The sequence below is a fragment of the Salmo salar genome, chromosome 09 (assembly GCF_965601325.2).
Source record: "Salmo salar chromosome 09, fSalSal1, whole genome shotgun sequence".
NCBI lineage: Eukaryota > Metazoa > Chordata > Actinopteri > Salmoniformes > Salmonidae > Salmo > Salmo salar.
In genome coordinates, this window is record NC_138299.1 from 64,596,714 (window position 1) to 64,617,274 (window position 20,561).

Consider the following 20,561-nt stretch of genomic DNA (forward strand, 5'->3'; position numbering starts at 1 on the left):
GAGGAAAGTCGGGGAGGCCGGAAGAGAGGAGGCTAAGATTAAGGGTGGGACACAGCCGGTTGAATAAGACTAAATGTGATAGGAAAGCATCCAATTGGAAAGTGTGACTATTTACAGGAAATATAAACAATAGGGCATGTAACGATACTGTGTGGGCAGTATGAGAGGGAAAGAGAAAGGCTGAGATCCAGTATGAGGGAGAAGTGGATACAGGAAATGAGTTTAAAGAGTACACTGAGTAGAACGTCATTAGATACAATATTCTAAAATATTTTGTTACCTTTTTTTATTATTAAAGGAAACGGGGCTGGCAGGTGGGATTTCGTTTCTCCCTGTCTCTGGTCCATACTCCAGTACAGTAGGTGGCGGTAATGCACCATAACGTTGGCTGCCAACCGCCGACAAACCCCACCGAATCAGAATATCGCTGAGTATTTAGCAAAATTAGCCAACAAAATAACAGAGTCATTGATGAAACTGCACATCTAACGTTGATCTCGACAGTTTCAGGTAATTTTCAGAAAATAAAGCCTAACCCGAATTGTTCGTATTAGCTACATTGAAGTCAGACAGTCCACGCAGAGAATATTTCAGATAGTGTACGGTACATTACATGCTTGGTAGCTAGTCTAGACAGAATTGAGCTAGCACTAGCTAACAAGCGTCAGAACATTCTAGAGTGTGAAGGCAGTCATGCGTTAGCTAGCTTACATTAGGCAAGCTCATTTATTTACCGGGATTAGCCAGCTTGATATCGTTCTCTCAATTAACTCATTATATAAAGCCAACACATTTGCTTGCTAAGTACTATAGTTGGCTAGTTATCACTTCCTGGTCCGTCTCACGTTTGTGAGGCTAATAATTGCTGTCTAAGTTAGCTAGCTAAGCTAGTTGAACAGCGACTATGCTATGTTCTGACAATGCTACAGCTGAGCCAAAGATATTGATGCCCGAACTGACAGTCAGCTAACGTTGGCTAGATAACTATATTGGGTAACGTTAGCTTGAGTCAGTTAACATTTTTTTTAGCTAGTTGCTTTGACGTTAACGTCTGCACTCAGCATATCAACAGCAACTCGTGAACGTGTGTTTCAACGAATCAGCGTTTTCATTCTTGCCATTTCTTCAGAGTCAAGTGGGCTTTCTATGTCAGGGTGCTAGGAGTTATTCATTAAACGGCGTCTTTGTGTTTTATTCTCTCTTCAGGGGTAAACGAGAGTCAAAAAGATGGCTGACACAGAGCAAACAAGTGCGCCTCCCCCTCAATTAGGGCCAGTGGTGAGTAATCATGCACTTCTACTTCATCGAGATCATAGATTGTACTTGTTAGGCAGGATGTATACTCTGTAGTGTAGAAGCACTGTGACTTCACCACACAAATTTGGCTACATGTTGTAACTTTATGCACTCTCCAGTGATGGTTTGTTATGAACATTTGGTGTATAAACCCAGCGTAAAGCCTATTTTATACATTGTGCAAGTACTCAACGCAAGGACACTCATCTACACTAATTGATAGTGATGCACCGATATGACATTTTTGGCCGATATCCGATATTTTCCTTGCCAAAGAGAACGATACCAATATAAAAAATATGTTGCTGCCCATTAAGCATTCTAGTATAGTTAAAACGCACACGGACGCAACGGTCTAAGGCACTGCATCTCAGTGCGAGAGGCGTCGCTACAGTCCCTGGTTTGAATCCAGGCTGTATCACATCCGGCCGTGATTGGGAGTCCCATAGGGCGGTGCACAATTGGCCCAGTGTTGTCCGGGTTTGTTCTTAATTTGTCCTTAACTGACATGCCTAGTTAAATAAAGGTTACACACTCCACACTGACCAAAAACATTTTTCTGTTGGCATTTACGCATGTCCCCATTACCAGTAAAACATAATCAAAACCTAGTTCTCTCACTTACTTGCTGTGCTGTTTTTTTGTTCAGTTGTTTCATTCTCAACCAGAATTTCTATGGAACGCCATTTGGGTCTTTGCGTGTCAAAAAGGATATGTCAAATAACACTATTTGACGTGTCAAATAAGCTTGTTGACCAATCAGCACCTGAATATGACTGCACGTAATAATTTAACGCATTCATGATTTTTTTTTTACGTAGTTATTACACTATCACTCGTATTTCATATCTCACAATGAATCATTGATACGTATGCTATAATGCTGGTAAAGTTGTCTCGCGCACCTACAGAGCTGGTCATTTAAAATAAAATAAAAAACAAGCTAGCAAGCTCATGCATGCTAACAATGTTCTTCCCCAAAAACAGAGCAAAATGACATCTGTTTCAGTAGCTATATAGTTAGCTAGCTTGGTGTCATCTAAAATAACCCTAATTTATAAGACAGTTCTTAATTGATTAATGGTCGTCTGGCCCATCTATGTGAAGCTAGCCACAATAACGATTAGCCATAATAGTGGACTTTGCTGTTAGCCTTCAAAACAAAAGTATGTCATTGACAATGATGCAAATTAATACAAATAGTAGAGTTATGCCATAATTGAACAGATCAGGCTAATTGAGGTTGGAATGTTATATAAAATCAACAGAAGACAATAATTTGTTAATTTGACAGAAGTCTGTTGCAATCACACTGAATGTATTATACTTTAGAATTGCATTGAGGGCATACTTAGTTCACTGTTCAGCCTTACCTATGGATTGTGGATCAATGACATGGGGTATCAGTCTACTCAGTGACACCCAGAGAACATTAGCACTGTAGCTCTTATTGTGGGACTCTGAAACAATTGTGAATTGAGCCACATTTGACAACCTATGTGTATTGAACACTGTTCCTGAGGAAAAACAATATTGCGTAGATGTTTTGGAGTCTGAACTCTGAGGATGATGTTGGGGAAAAAATACACTGCTCAAAAAAATAAAGGGAACACTTAAACAACACAATGTAACTCCAAGTCAATCACACTTCTGTGAAATCAAACTGTCCACTTAGGATTGACAATAAATTTCACATGCTGTTGTGCAAATGGAATAGATAACAGGTGGAAATTATAGGCAATTAGCAAGACACCACCAATAAAGGAGTGGTTCTGCAGGTGGTGACCACAGACCACTTCTCAGTTCCTATGCTTCCTGGATGATGTTTTGGTCACTTTTTTTGAATGCTGGCGGTGCTTTCACTCTAGTGGTAGCATGAGACGGAGTCTACAACCCACACAAGTGGCTCAGGTAGTGCAGCTCATCCAGGATGGCACATCAATGCGAGCTGTGGCAAGGTTTGCTGTTTCTGTCAGCGTAGTGTCCAGAGCATGGAGGCACTACCAGGAGACAGGCCAGTACATCAGGAGACGTGGAGGAGGCCGTAGGAGGGCAACAACCCAGCAGCAGGACCGCTACCTCCGCCTTTGTGCAAGGAGGAGCAGGAGGAGCACTGCCAGAGCCCTGCAAAATGACCTCCAGCAGGCCACAAATGTGCATGTGTCTGCTCAAACGGTCAGAAACAGACTCCATGAGGGTGGTATGAGGGCCCGACGTCCACAGGTGGGGGTTGTGCTTACAGCCCAACACCGTGCAGGACGTTTGGCATTTGCCAGAGAACACCAAGATTGGCAAATTCGCCACTGGCGCCCTGTGCTCTTCACAGATGAATGCTGGTTCACACTGAGCGCATGTGACAGACGTGACAGAGTCTGGAGATGCCGTGGAGAACGTTCTGCTGCCTGCAACATCCTCCAGCATGACCGGTTTGGCGGTGGGTCAGTCATGGTGTGGGGTGGCATTTCTTTGGGGGGCCGCACAGCCCTCCATGCGCTCGCCAGAGGTAGCCTGACTGCCATTAGGTACCGAGATTAGATCCTCAGACCCCTTGTGAGACCATATGCTGGTGCGGTTGGCCCTGGGTTCCTCCTAATGCAAGACAATGCTAGACCTCATGTGGCTGGAGTGTGTCAGCAGTTCCTGCAAGAGGACTGGCCTGCCCGTTCCCCAGACCTGAATCCAATTGAGCACATCTGGGACATCAAGTCTCGCTCCATCCACCAACGCCACGTTGCACCACAGACTGTCCAGGAGTTGGCGGATGCTTTAGTCCAGGTCTGGGAGGAGATCCCTCAGGAGACCATCCGCCACCTCATCAGGAGCATGCCCAGGCGTTGTAGGGAGGTCATACAGGCACGTGGAGGCCACACACACTACTGAGCCTAATTTTGACTTGTTTTAAGGACATTACATCAAAGTTGGATCAGCCTGTAGTGTGGTTTTCCACTTTAATTTTGAGTGTGACTCCAAATCCAGACCTCCATGGGTTGATAAATTGTATTTCCATAGATTATTTTTGTGTGATTTGTCAGCACATTCAACTATGTAAAGAAAAATTATTTAGTAAGATTATTTAATTCATTCAGATCTAGGATTTGTTATTTTAGTGTTCCCTTTATTTTTATGCGCAGTGTATATTGGGTATTGAGTAGACTGATGCCCCATTTCATTGATCCCCAATCCTTAGGTAAAGCTGTACAGTGCAATATGAATGTCAATACACACAATAGGCTGACTGGGGAGGTGATTTCACACAGTCACAGTCCCGCGATAAGAGCTACAACACTAATATTTGCGTAAACTCTTCACAGTTGTGTTCTGTGGGTGTCATCAAGTAGACTAATACCCCATTACATTGCTTCACATTCCAACCTTGTTTAATGTTATCTAGTCTAAATGTGGCATGATTCCACCAATTGTGACCTTCTGCATCACTTTCAAAGAGGTACTTTTATTTTGAAGGCAAACCGCAAATTCAACTTTTGTGCCAAATCCTTATTGTGGCTAGCTTCACAAGCCAGTCCGGTCGAGCCTCACTAGCCAGAAGTTAGCTGGCTGCTTATAATGTTAGCTTTGGGCAACAGGGTTAAGTAGCTGGCTAGCTATTTATTTTCATGAACTGAAATTCAATTTCAATAGGCGAACAACAAGTGGCTACCAAGCTAGTACTTACTCACAAGGATTCCTAAATCATTGCTAAGAATAAAGAAAATGACTGCAGTTTCTACTGGTCATTGTTTTCAGGCTGGTTGTATTGGTGCTAGCTAGGTACCAAGATAAAGCTAGCTAGCTACCCCAGAAGTTGCGGTCGAACAAATAATGCGTTATTACCAACGCAGTATTGCAAACACATCGTTCGTGGCCAGTGTTTGCTTTCTTTGTACAGCTTTGACAGTGCTACTGATAGTAGTGGTGATGCTTTGCTTTACATTCTATAATAGAACTGTGTTATTTGACATGTCAAATTAAAAGCTTATTTAACTCGTCAAATGGTGTTATTGGACGTGTATCTTTTTTGACACGACAAGACCCAAACGGTGTCGGGAAGCTAATAGCAGTGCCGCTATTACTGTGTAACTCCAGTAGGGTAACATCTGAAAAATAAAGCAATTGGTAGTGTGTACCGGTGCTCGACCAGTCGCAAAAGCCAACATCACCCACAACAGAGAACGGTTGATTGTCAATGGCAATGAATTCCATAATCTTGGCCTTAATGAATTTCGCCTTTGAGTTGTCTCGCTGAAATGTTGTTCTTACTTTTTCAAATGACTGCTTGACTTGTTGACTGCTCGATCCACACAGCAGACATTGTGGGCTAGGTTAGGAATGCTGTGTTGCACGTGTAGCGCAAAATTTTCCGTGGCGTCATTATGTCATGTACCTACGTTATATAGGTATGCACATCAGCTTTGACATCGGTTTGCACATCGGCGTTAAACTAGACATCGGGCTGATACCGATGTTGGTGTTTTTAGCTAATGTCGGTCGACTCCGATATGTTCACCAATATATTGTGCATCCCTACTAATTGGCTGTCCTGTCCAGTTGTATTACAAAAACATGCAGAAGTGTGCAGCCCCAAATTTGTAGTGCAATGCAAGTGTGCAGGGAAAACATATTTGTGTATGTAACTGCGTCATTGTAGAGGTGAGGTTTATTTTTTTTTTTTGGTCTCACAGTTTGGTGTATTGCAGATCATTTGGATAGTGCTCAATGATACAATATAGGCTTGTGGATGGTGATTTTAAAATATATTTAAAGTTTTTCTAACCTCATGAACTTGAATGTACTCAATTTGTTTTCACAGCAATTCATGTTGGCTAACAAACTAGAGACGGCAATGTGGCTGTCACGGCTCTTCACCATCTATTGCTCAGTAATGTTCATTCTACCACTCTTAGGGTAAGGGTCAATGCTCAGATTTTTTTAATTTGTCTATATCAGGGCTCTCCAACCCGTTTCCTGGAGCGCTACCATCCTGCAGGAGGTTTTCAGTCCAACCCCAGTTGTAACTAACCTGACTCAATTTATCAACCAGCTACTGTAGTGTGCAGTTTGGGTTTTGTGTTATTGTTAATGTTAACACCAGAGATAATGTTTTTCTGGTTGTGCATATAGCAACAATAGCTGACACAGAAAACCAATGCAGAACTGCAAAATTAACAATGTTTTGGTGATGGAATTATCAAATGAATGTCTTGAATGGTCACGTGATGCCACCACATATTCAATTTAATAGCATATTGTCATCCAAATTGTTTCACCTTTTCGATATACTGAAATGTAGTTAACTCGTCCTGAGTTCCCTCAAAATAATGCATTTATCTGTTTTCTTCAACTTTTTCCAGACCCCAGGCGGCTGCCAATTTCTACCAGCGTGCGCTGCTGGCCAACGCCCTCACCAGTGCTCTGCGACTACACCAGAGGCTCCCCCACTTCCAGCTCAGCAGAGCCTTCTTAGCCCAGGCACTCCAAGAGGACAGCTGTCACTACCTGCTGTACTCCCTCATCCTGGTCAACTCTAACCCCATCACAAGTATCCTCTCAACCATACGTAAAGGCTTTATCACAATAGCCTGGTCCCAGACCCGTTTTGTGTTGTATAGCTGAATCCCAGGGTCATTGTCATGTCAGGCTAATGTCACCATGCCTTGGTGGTTCTGTCATAAGGGTCTCTGATGAAGCTAGAGCTTGGTATATCGCCACCAAACTGGTTTGGGGAGAATACTAATTGGTAATGCAGGAAGGTTTTTGTAATGCTTGGTGTCATGGTTTCAGTTATGCAAACCTACTAAACCTATTTACCTATTAACAAGAAGGCGTTGCTTGAAAACACTTTGAAGCTGCCCTTCAATGTCTGTTTTGCGTTGTCCATCTTAACTGCTGTTTACCCTTTAACCGCTGTCTACAGTGAGCATATTCCCAGTCTTCCTCTTCTCGTTGCTTCATGCAACTGCCTACACAAAGAAGGTTCTTGATGTAAGTATCCTCTCTTGATTTAAAATGTTTTGCAATGTTAGTGAAGCCATAAAAAGCCAGTTGGGTAAAGCATAGCCAGCACTCGAAAAAGGGTATTTTGTGATTTGGATGATGACAATGACTTTTATGCTCATTAGGCATTTCTAATTTAGGAAATTCATGGAAAATCTAGTGTTTTAGGTGCTCTTTAAGTGCTAGTTTAGTCATTATTTGGTCATCCTGATGTATATAATTCCCCTTGTAGGCAATGGGACCCAATAGCCTGCCCTTTGTGAGGAACTTCCTCAACAAGCTCACAGCCAACCAGCAGAACATCCTGAAGTTCATCGCTTGCAACGAGATCTTCCTCATGCCAGCCACCGTATTCATGCTATTCAGGTATGTCTTATTTCTTGGTACATTTCTCTGCACATTGTAATGGTAACTTAGACTGAAGTCTGAGGTTTTTTTCCTTTTTGTCTGTCTTGCAATACCAGTATGCACTGAGATAAGAATGAATCGATTGTCCGTCCGCGCCCCCCACCCAGTCACTTGATTGACTCGTGGCTTTTGTTGTGTTAACAGTGGCCAGGGAAGCTTGCTGCAGCCTTTCATTTACTACAGGTTTCTAACTCTCCGCTACACCTCAAGGAGAAACCCATATTGCCGGTAAGTAGCCTCAATTGACTTCTGTAGGTGTAGTAATTTCAATATGTTGGATAATTGTACAATAGCAAATATGGCGACTTGCATTTCTCAACCCATAATTTCCCTTCATCTCCCTGTCCACCCCTCCCAGCACCCTATTCTCAGAGCTGCGGATTCTGCTGGAGCATTTCATCATGAAGCCCGCATGCCCAGCCTTCTTCAGAAAGATGTGCCTCAACAGTATCGCCTTTATGAGTCGCCTGGCCCCCACCGGAGTGTGACCTCACTTTCTGTCCCCCCCACAACCACAGTTTGTACTGTAAGGGGTGTGGCGGCATGTCAACTCAAAAGGGACCGACGAGCAACAACAGAGTAAAATACTTTTGAATGTTACATGTCAGGTCTGTGTTCCTGCTGCTCTGTTCATTTGCTACAGCGGCGGCTTAGGCTCAGCCTGCGATGCACTGAAAATCCCCCGATTTATTTGTTTTTTTTAAATGGCTTTATGGAGTAGCTGGACACTGACTCACTCCCCCTCCTCCACCCCCCTTTCTCTCTCTTTGGGAAGAACACCAGCTGACGATCTGATGTGTTCTACTTCTTTTAAGGATTGACCTTATGATGGTAATTGTCTTTGGTCTGTCCTGTATGATGATTTATTTATTCATGGAAAATACTTGTTCTTCTCTTGCAAAAAAAAATATTAACTTCTGAGATGAGATATTTAAATTGTACTATACATAGTTGTAATCATTCTTTTTTATTAATCATATTGTCTTTTTCGAATGCAACGAGATGTCAGTTGCTCTGCGATTTCTACATCCACCAATTCCATTTTATACTTTTTTTTTTTCTTACGTGGAAAGCATCGGTTGTTATGATTGTCTTAACACATTTTTACTCTTTGAAATTCAAATGTGATCTATGCCATGTAACTCACTACTTGGTGTGTTACATGGCACTGAGAAGAGAAAGGGGAATATCTGCTGTACTTCTGAAGACTTGAATGGTACAAGGACATGCAGTCAAAAGGATTTATGCTAAAAATTAAACGGTTTCACTATACCAGCAGTTCCTCAGTCTGTGCACAAATCACATGGTATGCAGTAAATGGGAAGGACTAGGCTGGCTTCAAATGCAAGTGTATAGTTGCATTTTGAATAGGTTTTCTAATTAAAAAAGTCTTCAATTCAACTGATTCGTGGCTAATACCCCTAGTTTTACAGTTCACTGCATGCCCACATTGCCATGTTAAATGTATTTATTATTTACTTGTAGAGAACATGTTTGTGTAGCTCTGGAATAAATTCATCCATCTTAAATCAATAAAATATTAAAGGAAAGACCTTGTTGAGTGACATTAATAACCTCCATATTGACTAATATAAACATGATTAGTATCAATGACTATTTATTTTTTTACTCCGTTTGGAGCGTCAGGGATTTTAAGGTCTGCTTGGTTTTTGTCAGTGGTTGGTCAGCGCTATCCGGGAGCCAACGGCGCTGGTCCCGTAAATGTTTATTTTAGAACGCTTCCGCATGGAATTATTACGTAGTCGTTTTTAACGTAGCTGTTTTTAACGTAGCAACTATCGAGAAAGACACTGGACCACGCTAAACCAATCAGAATCTAGGTTGAACCTCACCGACACCGTCACCCAATGATCTTGAAGCGTCTTCAAACGACATCGTTGTCCATGGTAACGGGGCCAGTGTGCTCACAGAATAATCAGATGCTAGCTCGACAATGTGAATTTTCTTCTAAAATGTCGATAAACTAGCTAACTTTAACGATGTGCCAGTTATATGGAATTTATTAATGATACTGGTCCGTGTGTGTCACGTGGATTTTGAGTAACGCAAACCAGCTAAATTAGTCAACTAGGGGTGTGTTCGTAAATTCAGAGCGTTGTCAGATTGTCCGTTCGTAAACTGGCCGAGAAGTAGGGTTGATCCGAGCGTTCTGACTGACTGGGGCATACTGACCTCACAACGGCAGTCAAGCACCCAAGCTAACTGGCTAACGTTGGCTAGCTACTTTTTGTCACACATTATAGAACACCTCACTGTAACTGTTGCTGGCAACAATTTCATGACGTTTTTTTGCCGACGTTTACTGCCACCGGCCACATTCGGGTGTTGAGCGTTAGTAAATTCATAAATTCTGCGCTTTTGGCACACTCAGACGAGAGTGCTCTGAAATCGGAGTAGATAACCAGAGTGAATTTACGAACGCAACAGGCTAGCAAATCCCTGCTACAGAATAATCCCATTCCGATAGAATGTTTTTGTTGTTGTTGCTAATTTCGGATGTTAGCTAGCCAGTTGGCGTTGATTTAGATACCTGTAACCCGGTCGGAAATAGCGTCTTAAAACCTGTTGGGGCTCGGGGGCAGTATTGAGAAATTTTGAAAAAAATATGTGCCCATTTTTAACTGCCTCCTACACCAACTCAGAAGCTAGGATATGCATATTATTAACACATTCGGATAGAAAACACTCTGAATTTTCTAAAACAGTTTGAATGGTGTCTGTAAGTATAACAAAACTCATATTGCAGGCAAAAACCTGTGAAAAATAGATCAAAATTTTTTTTGAATTTTGTGACTGTACTATTTAGTGTCATTGTTTTATAGATACCATAGTGAGAAAGGATTCATTTCGCAACTCCTACTGCTTCCACTAGATGTCAACGATCTTTATAAAGTTGTTTGAAGCGTCTATGATGAACAGAGACCGGATGGCAAGGAAGAGAAGTTGACCTCCCTGGGATGTCGTCACTTCATTATTGGCTGCACCTGCGCAATCATGTGATGCGATACATTTTTCAAAGACGTTTTTCAAGACACAGGAGAGGTCGGGTTGAAACATTACTGATGTTTCACGTTAAAAATGGCTCTAAAGATTGATGCTAAACAACGTTTGACATGTTTGAACAATGTAAATAGATTTTTTTTTTAACTTTTCGCCGTGACTCCCCCCCCCCGCTACTTTTTAGTAGCCTACCGAAGCGCTAACAACATGGAACAACTTGGAGTTATTTGGACATCAATTATGAACTTTGTTGAAAGAAACCACATTTGCAGTGGACCTGGGATGCGTGGAATTGCCAATGGATGAAGAGAATCAAAGGTAAGGGAATATTGACAATAGTAATTTTGATATTACATGGGTACAAGATGGTGCTAACCTGTATAGCCTAGCCTATTGTTCTTAGCACAGCACCCGGTTTATTGCAAATTGTGATTTCCCAGTAAAGTTATTTTGAAATCTGGCATTGCAGTAGCATTTACGAAATGTTAAACTATGAATATTTGAATGACAATAATATAATTTACCAATGTTATCGAATAGTAATTTTGTGATTTGTAACGTTGTTCACCGGAAGCATTTGAGAGAAAAAAAAAATCTGATTTTCACCGCTTCGGTAAAATGCTGTTTTTGGATATAAATATGAACTTGATGGAACAAAAAATGCATGTATTGTGTAACATAATGTCTTAGGAGTGTCATCTGAGGAAGATTGTCAAAGGTTGGTGCATAATTCTAGCTGGTTATCCGCTTATGGTGACGCCTGTCTTTGAATTGACAAAACATTACACACAGCTATTTTCAATGTACTCTCCTAACATAACCTAACTTTATGCTTTCGCCGTAAAGCCTCTTGGAAATCGGACAATGTGGTTGGATTTAGATGTTTATCTTTCAAATTGTGAGAAATAGTTGATTGTTTGAGAAATTGAAATTATTAGATTCTTGCAGTTTTTGAATTTCCCGCCGTGGTCTCTTGACAATGAATCCCTATACCGGGATAAGATCCCCAACAGGTTCGTTTAAGGACAGAAACCCAGCTTCTTTGGATAATAGAGCTAGCTAATCAATTAAATTGCACACCAATTTCTGTGTGCAAATACTTGCATCAAGCCAAGAGAACATCAGCTGGATTTTACAGGAGAGCTATATTCCCAGGTGTACTAGGAGCAATAGACTGTACACACATTCCTATTCCCAACCCTGGTGGTGAGAATGGAGAACTATTCCGTAATCGGAAAGGTTACTGCTCCATCAACGTGCTGTCTGTGATGACAAAGGTCAGCTCACCAACAGCGTAGCTAGATGGCCAGGATCCACCCATGACAGCAGAATCTTTGACAAGTCATCTGGGTGCAAGGCTGGAAAGGGGGGGCATATGAAGGCCACCTACTAGGTGACTATGGATATGCCTGTCGTGGGTACCTTATGACTCTCCTTTTAAACCCCCAGACACCTTAAGAGAGAGAATACAACACCTCTCATATCCTGGCAAGTGTGGGGAAAAAAAGATTCCCCTGCCTAGAGGGGCCCCGCACGAAGATGGACACTACGCTGACAATCATTATTGCAGTTGCGGTTCTGTATAACTTTGGCAAGAGGCAAGCTACCCGAGGCTGAGGAGGACCTACCTGAGAAGAATGAAGATGGCCAGGTGCAACATGCTGCCAATGCAAATGGAAATGCTGTGAGAACCTTGATTGAGAACAATTTTTCAGCCTAAGGTGTGTATAATGTAACATTGGTAACATGTAAAAAGCAATATTATATTTTGGTCAACACGTACAATTCCTTATTAGGCTATCTGTATTAAAATGTATTATTAAGACTTTGTTATTCTCAATACCATACAGGGTGGAACTGGAAGCACCAGAACACAAGAGTGGAGACAAGACTGGAGGATACCAAATCGCTTGGGAAAGCATTGTTTTTAATAAATAATTGTTTTAATAAATAATTGCTTAAATAAATAAAAAGATCAGCATTCTTTACACAGTGGGCATTTGTTTCCCTGAAGGGGTTTCTGAATTTGCAGTAGCTCTTTTTGTAAATTCAGGACCTCAATCTGCAGTAGAATTTTCTCTCTCCAGCTACAAAACATCAATATGAGCTTGGTTCATGTCAGTTCTGGGGACGTTTTGTTTGGCATGTGTCATGTTTTTGCTGCTGGCACGCAACATCCAGGCACTGCTGTTTCTCCATGGCACAGTGTGTCAGCTCAACTAAAGGAAAAAAAAGAAAGAAAATGAACTCATTATTAGTAGGCTATTTACGTGCCCATTTTGTACAACAATTGAATTGGGCCCTATGATATGCCCAGCCTTGGTACGAATGATGATGTTATGTGACATGCTGTAACGGGCCTGTTAACGGTAACATTGTGAAGTAGAATTAACGTTCGTTGATATTTACCAGTTATTTATACTTACTAAATATTGGTGGTTGAGTTGTCCATTGTCATCATAGTGGTTAAGGAGAGGGGGAAACTGCTGGGGAATCATCTCGCATATCTTCTGGGAGAGAGGATCAGTTCCCTTGGACGGAGGCCTGAAATAGCCCCCGCCTTTCCTCCTCCGCATCCTTTTTGGCTTTCACTTTTAAGTTTTTCGAGCACACTTTCATCTGATTTGGGTCCCACTTTTCTTTAATCCTTGTCGATCCTTTAAATCTGTCGCATAAAATGGTCCAGGTGTCTTACTTCTTTTTGAGTCGCGTTGTCTGTCTTTCTATCCTCCAGTACGTTACTAAATTCCTCCATCAGCAACGACAAGTTTTTTTTTTCATAAGTGGAGAAATTTGAACTTTGACGTGTCATGATCAGGTGGCTAGCTGACAAGTAATAAATGCCTAAATAAGTAATGACAATAATACATTACATTTTATGCTAACTAGCTTTGTTTCTAAACAAGCTATCTACAGTAGCTAACGTTTGATAACGAATTAGATATCTGTCTAGTACTGGTATATAACGGATTTTAATTCAAATCAGCCAACCCACCGTTCACGATGGAGTTGCATTAGTTCTAACTTTACATTTGTATTATTTTATCAAGGAACCGCAACTTTGGCCTCATTTGTCAAGTAGGATAGCTACTTCGTTTCAACTCACGAAATACCTCATATATTGGTGTAACATGTCACTAATCATTGTTTTTCACATTGAAGTTTTATATGGCAGCCATCTCGGTGTGTCATGTAGGGATTGATGGCTCTACCCCAGGCTCTCATCCTCAGGTGGTGCGGTTCCACCTTGAGTGAGCCTCCGTTTGAACCATTGGAGTCTGTGAACCTGAAGGTCCATCCTACAAGACTGCCCTGCTGATGGCCTTGGAGTCAGTATTAGCCTTCCCTGTAGCTCAGTTGGTAGAGCATGGTGTTTGCAACACCAGGGTTGTGGGTTCGATTCCCACGGGGGGCCAGCACAGAAAAAAAAAAATGAAATTGTATGATATGTATGCATTCACTACTGTAAGTTGCTCTGGATAAGAGCATCTGCTAAATGACTAAAATGTAAATGTAGTACACCCTTAATGTTTGGAGTTCATGCCTGGTGACTCAAAAGTGAGGTTATGTCCTAATGCAGTTTTTACTCCCAAGGTTATACAGTGGCAAGAAAAAGTATGTGAACCCTTTGGAATTACCTGGATTGCTGCATAAATTGGTCATCAAATTTGATCTGATCTTCATCTAAGTCACAACAATAGGCAAATATAGTGTGCTTAAACTAATAACACACAAATTATTATATTTTCCTTGTCTATATTGAATACATCATTTAAACATTCACAGTATAGGGTGGAAAAAGTATGTGAACCTCTAGACTTCTCCAAAAGCTAATTGGAGGCAGGAGTCAGCTAACCTGGAGTCCAATCAATGAGATTGGAGACGTTGGTTAGAGCTGCCTTACCCTATAAAAAACACTCACAAAATTTGAGTTTGCTATTCACAAGAAGCATTGCCTGATGTGAACCATGCCTTGAAGAAAAGAGATCTCAGAAGACCTAAGATTAAGAATTTTTGACTTGCATAAAGCTGGAAAGGGTTACAAAAGTATCTTGAAAAGCCTTGATGTTCATCAGTCCACGGTAAGACATATTGTCTATAAATGGAGAAAGTTCAGCACTGTTGCTACTCTCCCTAGGAGTGGCCGTCCTGCGAAGATGACTGCAAGAGCACAGCGCAGAATGCTCAGTGAGATTAAGAAGAATCCTAGAGTGCCAGCTAAAGACTGACAGAAATATCTGGAACATGCTAACATCTCTGTTGACGAGTCTACGATGTGTAAAACATTAAACAAGAATGGTGTTCATGGGAGTACACCACGGAAGAAGCCACTGCTGTCCAAAGAAAACATTTCTGCACATCTGAAGTTTGCAAAAGTGCACCTGGATCTTCAACAGCGCTACTGGCAAAATATTCTGTGGACAGATGAAACTACAGTTGAGTTGTTTGGAAGGAAAACACAACACTATGTGTGGAGAAAAAAAAGGCATAGCACACCAACATCAAAACCTTATCCCAACTGTAAAGTATGGTGGTGGGAGCATTATGGTTTTGGACTGCTTTGCTGCCTCAGGGCCTGTACAGCTTGCTATCAACGACTGAAAAATGAATTCCCAAGTTTAACAAGACATTTGCAGGAGAATGTTAGGCTATCCATCTGCCAATTGAACCTCAACAGAAGTTGGGTGATGTAACAGGACAACGACCCAAAACATGGAAGTAAATCAACAACAGAATGGCTTCAACAGAAGAAAATACACCTTCTGGAGTGTCAGAGTCCTGACCTCAACCCGATTGAGATGCTGTGGCATGACCTCAAGAGAGCAGTTCACGCCAGACATCCCAAGAATATTTCTGAACTGAAACAGTTTTGTAAAGAGGAATGGTACAAAATTCCTCCTGACCGTTGTGCAGGTCTGATCCGCAACTACAGAAAACGTTTGGTTGAGGTTATTGCTGCCAAAGGAGGGTCAACCAGTTATTAAATCCAAGGGTTCACATACTTTTTCCACCCTGCACTGTGAATGTTTACACAGTGTGTTCAATAAAGACATGAAAACGTATAATTGTTTGTGTGTTATTAGTTTAAGCAGACTGTGTTTGTCTATTGTTGTGACCTAGATGAAGATCAGATCAAATTTTATGGCCAATTTATGCAAAAATCCAGGTATTTCCAAAGGGTTCACATACTTTTTCTTGCCACTGTATGTCTTACAGGTCCCTGGTTTTTGAGCTGTTGCTCTGTCAACTCCTTCGTTTGCTTCCAATGACCATGGAGGTTGCATGGCCTGGGTCCAGTGCACGTTATGCACGTATATGGATAGAACCAAGGATATCGGTGTTTGTGACCAGCTTTTTGTCTTTTTCGCCAATCCAGCTTGGGGTAGGTTGCTTTCTAAGGTGCATCTTTATCATTGGATTTTGGAGGCTATCTCCCTGGCATATGACAACAAAGGATCAAGTCACAGCAGGTTCCCTGTTGTTTTATACTTGCGGTTCCTTGTGTGAGTTCTGGCATTCCAGACTCCTCAGGTCTCGATGTGAGCCTTTTTGGAACCAGTAGGGTCTAAGGACTTGGGCCATCGTGGTCGATGTTAGGCAGTATTTTGTCTGGGTACCACAGTTTTGCTGTGGGTTTGAGCCTTGGGCTGCCTTGATGTGCGGTAGTGAACAGAATGCGCATTTATCAGGTGTTACCACAGTTTCCTGTGGGTTTGAGCCTTGGGCTGCCGTGGCACCGCACGAATACACTTTTACTGCAGGTATCCTGTGGGTTTTAACCTCAGGCTGCCGTGGTTCATCGACTCTGGTCCGATGCTATGCTTCCCGTGTGTGCGCTTTACCAAGTGACAGATGTTCTGTTTTGGACATGCGGTACCTTGTACAAGTTCTGACATTTTAGGCTTGCAAGGTAAGTATTGTTCTTGGGGTCTAGGGACTTGGGCTGCAGTGTAAGTGCGCATAGCGAAGTTCCAGCAGATTCTGGTTTCCTATATGGGGCTATGACAGTTCAGGCTTCTAGGGTAAGTATTTGGGGGGAAAAGGTAGCTTCTGTAACGCCTTTTTGGAGCTGGTGGAACCTGGGTGTGCTTAGGTTACCACGGGCCTCCTAGTTTGGTACTCTCTCAGCCGGCTTGGAGCGTGATTGTACAGTGCCTTCGGAAAATATTAAGACCCCCTTATTCTAAAATTGATTAAAACATTTTTTTTTATCAGCAATCTACACATAATACCCAATAAAGACAAAGCAAACACAGGTTTCGATTTTTTTGCAAATGCATAAAAATGTATAACAGACCTTATTTACATAAGTATTCAGAACCTTTCCTATCAGGTTCATCCTTTTTCCATTGATCATCCTTGAAATGTTTCTACAACTTTATTGGAGTCTACCTGTGGTAAATTCAATTGATTGGACATGATTTGGAAAGGCACACACCTGTCTATATAAGGTTGACAGTGCATGTCAGAGCAAAAACCAAGTCATGAGGTCGAAGGAATTGTCCATAGAGCGCCGAGACAGGAATGTGTTGAGGCACAGATCTGGGGAAGGGTACCAAAACATTTCTGCAGCATTGAAGGTCCTCAAGAACACAGTGGCCTCCCTCATTCTTAAATGGAAGAAGTTTGGAACCACCACCACTCTTCCTAGAGCTGTCCGCCCGGGCAAACTGAGCAATCAGGGGAGAAGGGCTTTGGTCAGGGAGGTGCCCAAGAACTCAGACAGAGCTCCAGAGTTACTCTGTGGAGAATGGAGAACCTTCCAGAAGGACAACCATCTCTGCAGCACTCCATCAATCAGACCTTTATGGTAGAGTGGCGGCAGGGATTGGGAGACTAGTCAGGATCGAGGGAATGATGAACAGCGCAAAGTACAAAGAGATCCTTGATGAAAACCTGCTCCAGACCACTCAGGACCTCAGACTGGGGTGAAGGTTCGTCTTCCAACAGGACAACAACCCTAAGCACACAGCCAAGACAGTGGCTTCGGGACTAGTCGGTGAATGTCCTTGAGTGGCCCAGCCAGAGCCTGGACTTGAACCCGATCAAACATCTCTGGAGAAACCTCAAAATAGCTGTGCAGCGACGCTCCCCCTCCAACCTGACAGAGCTTGAGAGGATCTGCAAAGAATAGGAGAAACTCCCAAAATACAGATGTGTCAAGCTCGTAGCGTCATACCCAATAAGACTCGAGGCGCTAATCGCTGCCAAAGGTGCTTCAACAAAGTACTGAGTAAAGGGTCTGAATACTTATGCAGATGTGATATTTCTTTTTTATTTGTAATACATTTGCAAAAATGTCAAAAACATTTTGTTTTGTCATTATGGGGTATTGTGTGTAGATTAATTGGGGGGGGGGGGGGGGCAATTTAATAAATTTTAGAATTATGCTGTAACGTAACAACATTTCAAAAAGGGGTCTGAATTCTTTCCGAACGCACTGTAGACAGTCTCACATTTGTATTTGCGGCTCTAATTTTCAGATATCAATGACGATTCGGTGGGCCACACACTCAAGATGATTCATCTGAAGCTTGAGTATCAGCTGCATTTGGCCAAAAAGGTTCAGCTGATTGACTCATTAAAAGTAAATAGGCCTACCAGTGTTGCAAACTGTGATTTAAAAAAAAAAAATTGTATTACTGAAAGTTGTTGAATATTGCAACCCTTGCACACATATCGCTCTCTTTCTCTCTCTCTCTCTCTCTCTCTCTCTCTCTCTCTCTCTCTCTCTCTCTCTCTCTCTCTCTCTCTCTCTCTCTCTCTCTCTCTCTCTCTCTCTCTCTCTCTCTCTCTCTCTCTCTCTGTGTGTGTGATGATCATGTTTACAAGGGGAATGCGGACTTCCTTATTACTGAATATTGTAACATTCGAGACGAGTCTGCCTATCTGCTAGAGGAACCAACTCACCTTGAAAGACTTTAGTTACAGTTATTGCTGTAACATTATCGTTTCACTCAAATAAAAAAATCAGCCATCACAGTAGCCTAGCTTGCCAGGGATCCTACATCTCCTGGGTGCATAATGAATGTGACAATATGGTTATGCAGAACTACAATCACAGTAACGTGTGTATTTGTTTACGATTCCCCAGGTACGATAACTGACTTCTTCATCGACAAAATCAAAGGACAGAATGTCAAGACAAAGGTGTCATTGCTGCTGGAAATTTTGGATAACTACGATTTGGATTCTTTAATGAATTTCTTCAATGAGGCATAATATCACATTTCAGCAAAGAGGATACAAACTTTGACACTTCATTTGTTATAGCTTTTGTTTTGTTTTGTATAGAGTTTATTTTTCAGCTTTGTTTGTTTTTTTGTAAGATACTAGAATCAATTATGTTACATAATATTAATTATTTATGTCAATTGTCAACTCTGGATGTGTAAAGGCCTATATTCTGTTGGCCTAGCTATATCATCTGTTGTATGTTCTCTTTTATAGGTTTACACATGAAAATATAATTGTTAATGTTTGACAAGTTATATTTCTATTCACGTATATATATGTGTACCGCAGGGGTTGGTATTGAGACCTGTTGTCTTTACTATTTATATAAATAATATTGGTCTATCTGTTAAAACTTGTAATATTCATCTGTATGCAGACAAGACTGTTATTTATTCCAAAGACCCAACTGTTGAACAGGCTGTTAGAGCTACAATCTGACCTTGTTACCTTACAGAAAGCCATGGTTGGTTTAAAACTTGTACTTAATGCGGGCAAGACTAAATACATGTTGTTCTCTAATTCTCACCAAAAAATTAAGATGGACTACGTGTTTATTCCTGGTTGGTTCTCCCATCGATCGGCTTCCTGCCTATAAATATTTGGGCATTTGCATTGACAAAAATGTAATGTTTAAAAAACGTACACATGAGCTAGTTAAAAAGCTACAATTTAAAGTGGGCTGACTTCTTTTTTAGAAATGGATCTTGCCTCTCACTAAATAGCAGGAAGCAGATTGTACAGTCAACTTTCCTGCCAGTTCTTGACTATGGTGACACCATTTACCAGATTGCAGCAGCCACTACTCTTAAACCTTTGGATTCCGTCTATTATAGCACCATTTGTTTTATCAAAGGTGGCATTTTTAATACTCACCACTGCATCCTGGATCAAAAGGTTGGCTGGTCCTCATTAAAGTCCCATAGATCCCTTAATTACTGCCTTTTTGTTTACAAAGCTCTACTACATAAGCTTCAAACTGACCAAACTTCATTGTTAAAGTATAAAAACATTAGCTACAAAACTGTTGAGATTTCTCTGGTCTCCCCAGAACTTGGTAAATCCGCTTTTAGTTATAATGCGCATCATTGCTGGAACCAACTACAAAATACATTACAATTGGATGTTCTGGTCCCCCTCCGCAATTTAAAATATTGATTTGGGAACTTCTTACTGAGGAATGTAACAGTTTTTCTTGAACATTTGTGTTGTGCTGTATTTTAGTTTGTTTTACATTAGTATATAATTTTGATTTTATTTTGTCTTATGAACTGTATATGCAGGCTTTCTTGTGAAAGAGACCCTGGTCTCAATGGTAACTCCCTGTTAAAATAAAGGTTAAAATAAAAAAATATAAAATATAGTATTTAAATATATCAAACGTTCAATCATTTGTGGTTTATTTGTCATGGGGGGTTGTCTACTCTGTATAACATAAGTGAGTGTAACAATACTTTGAGATGCTCTCAGAGAGATCATTATTGTTTATACGATATTATATGAATTACAATGATAAAAAAATCGACCTTTGAGTATTCATTTTCAGGTTGTCCCGCCTGACAATAAAAGTGTACACCGAAATCTCAACGGCTGTGCATTCGCGGCATTCG

The 20,561-nt window shown here is 41.3% G+C and overlaps 1 protein-coding gene and 1 long non-coding RNA gene across 3 annotated transcripts; both read left to right on the forward strand.

Moving 5' to 3' along the window:
- The first annotated feature begins 388 nt into the window (after positions 1–388).
- LOC106611544 (transmembrane protein 33) lies at positions 389–9,245 on the forward strand. Of its 2 annotated transcripts, none has more exons than XM_014211845.3 (8): positions 389–510; positions 1,207–1,278; positions 6,104–6,198; positions 6,645–6,832; positions 7,208–7,275; positions 7,520–7,653; positions 7,840–7,923; positions 8,054–9,245. In XM_014211845.3, exons 2-8 carry the CDS (start codon positions 1,228–1,230, stop codon positions 8,181–8,183), a joined length of 750 nt encoding a protein of 249 aa, XP_014067320.1. In that variant the 5' UTR covers positions 389–510; positions 1,207–1,227; the 3' UTR covers positions 8,184–9,245. The 2 variants fall into 2 exon arrangements, with proteins under 2 accessions (XP_014067320.1, XP_014067321.1); XM_014211846.3 differs by lacking the exon at positions 389–510 and adding an exon at positions 787–993 and having other exon boundaries at positions 8,054–8,258.
- A 367-nt stretch (positions 9,246–9,612) lies between these two features.
- Positions 9,613–15,782, forward strand: LOC106611546 (uncharacterized). The gene is made up of 3 exons (XR_001330119.3): positions 9,613–11,034; positions 12,166–12,437; positions 12,567–15,782. It is a non-coding gene; the product is annotated as an uncharacterized LOC106611546 (long non-coding RNA).
- Positions 15,783–20,561: the final 4,779 nt, after the last annotated feature.

What these genes read in the sequence shown, in the direction of transcription:
- LOC106611544 (XM_014211845.3), top strand. Translation starts at nt 1,228, where the DNA reads ATGGCTGACACAGAGCAAACAAGTGCGCCTCCCCCTCAATTAGGGCCA. An exon ending in TTCATTCTACCACTCTTAGG is followed by an intron (nt 6,199 to 6,644) that starts GTAAGGGTCAAT and finishes AACTTTTTCCAG; the next exon opens with ACCCCAGGCGGCTGCCAATT. An exon ending in ACACAAAGAAGGTTCTTGAT is followed by an intron (nt 7,276 to 7,519) that starts GTAAGTATCCTC and finishes TTCCCCTTGTAG; the next exon opens with GCAATGGGACCCAATAGCCT.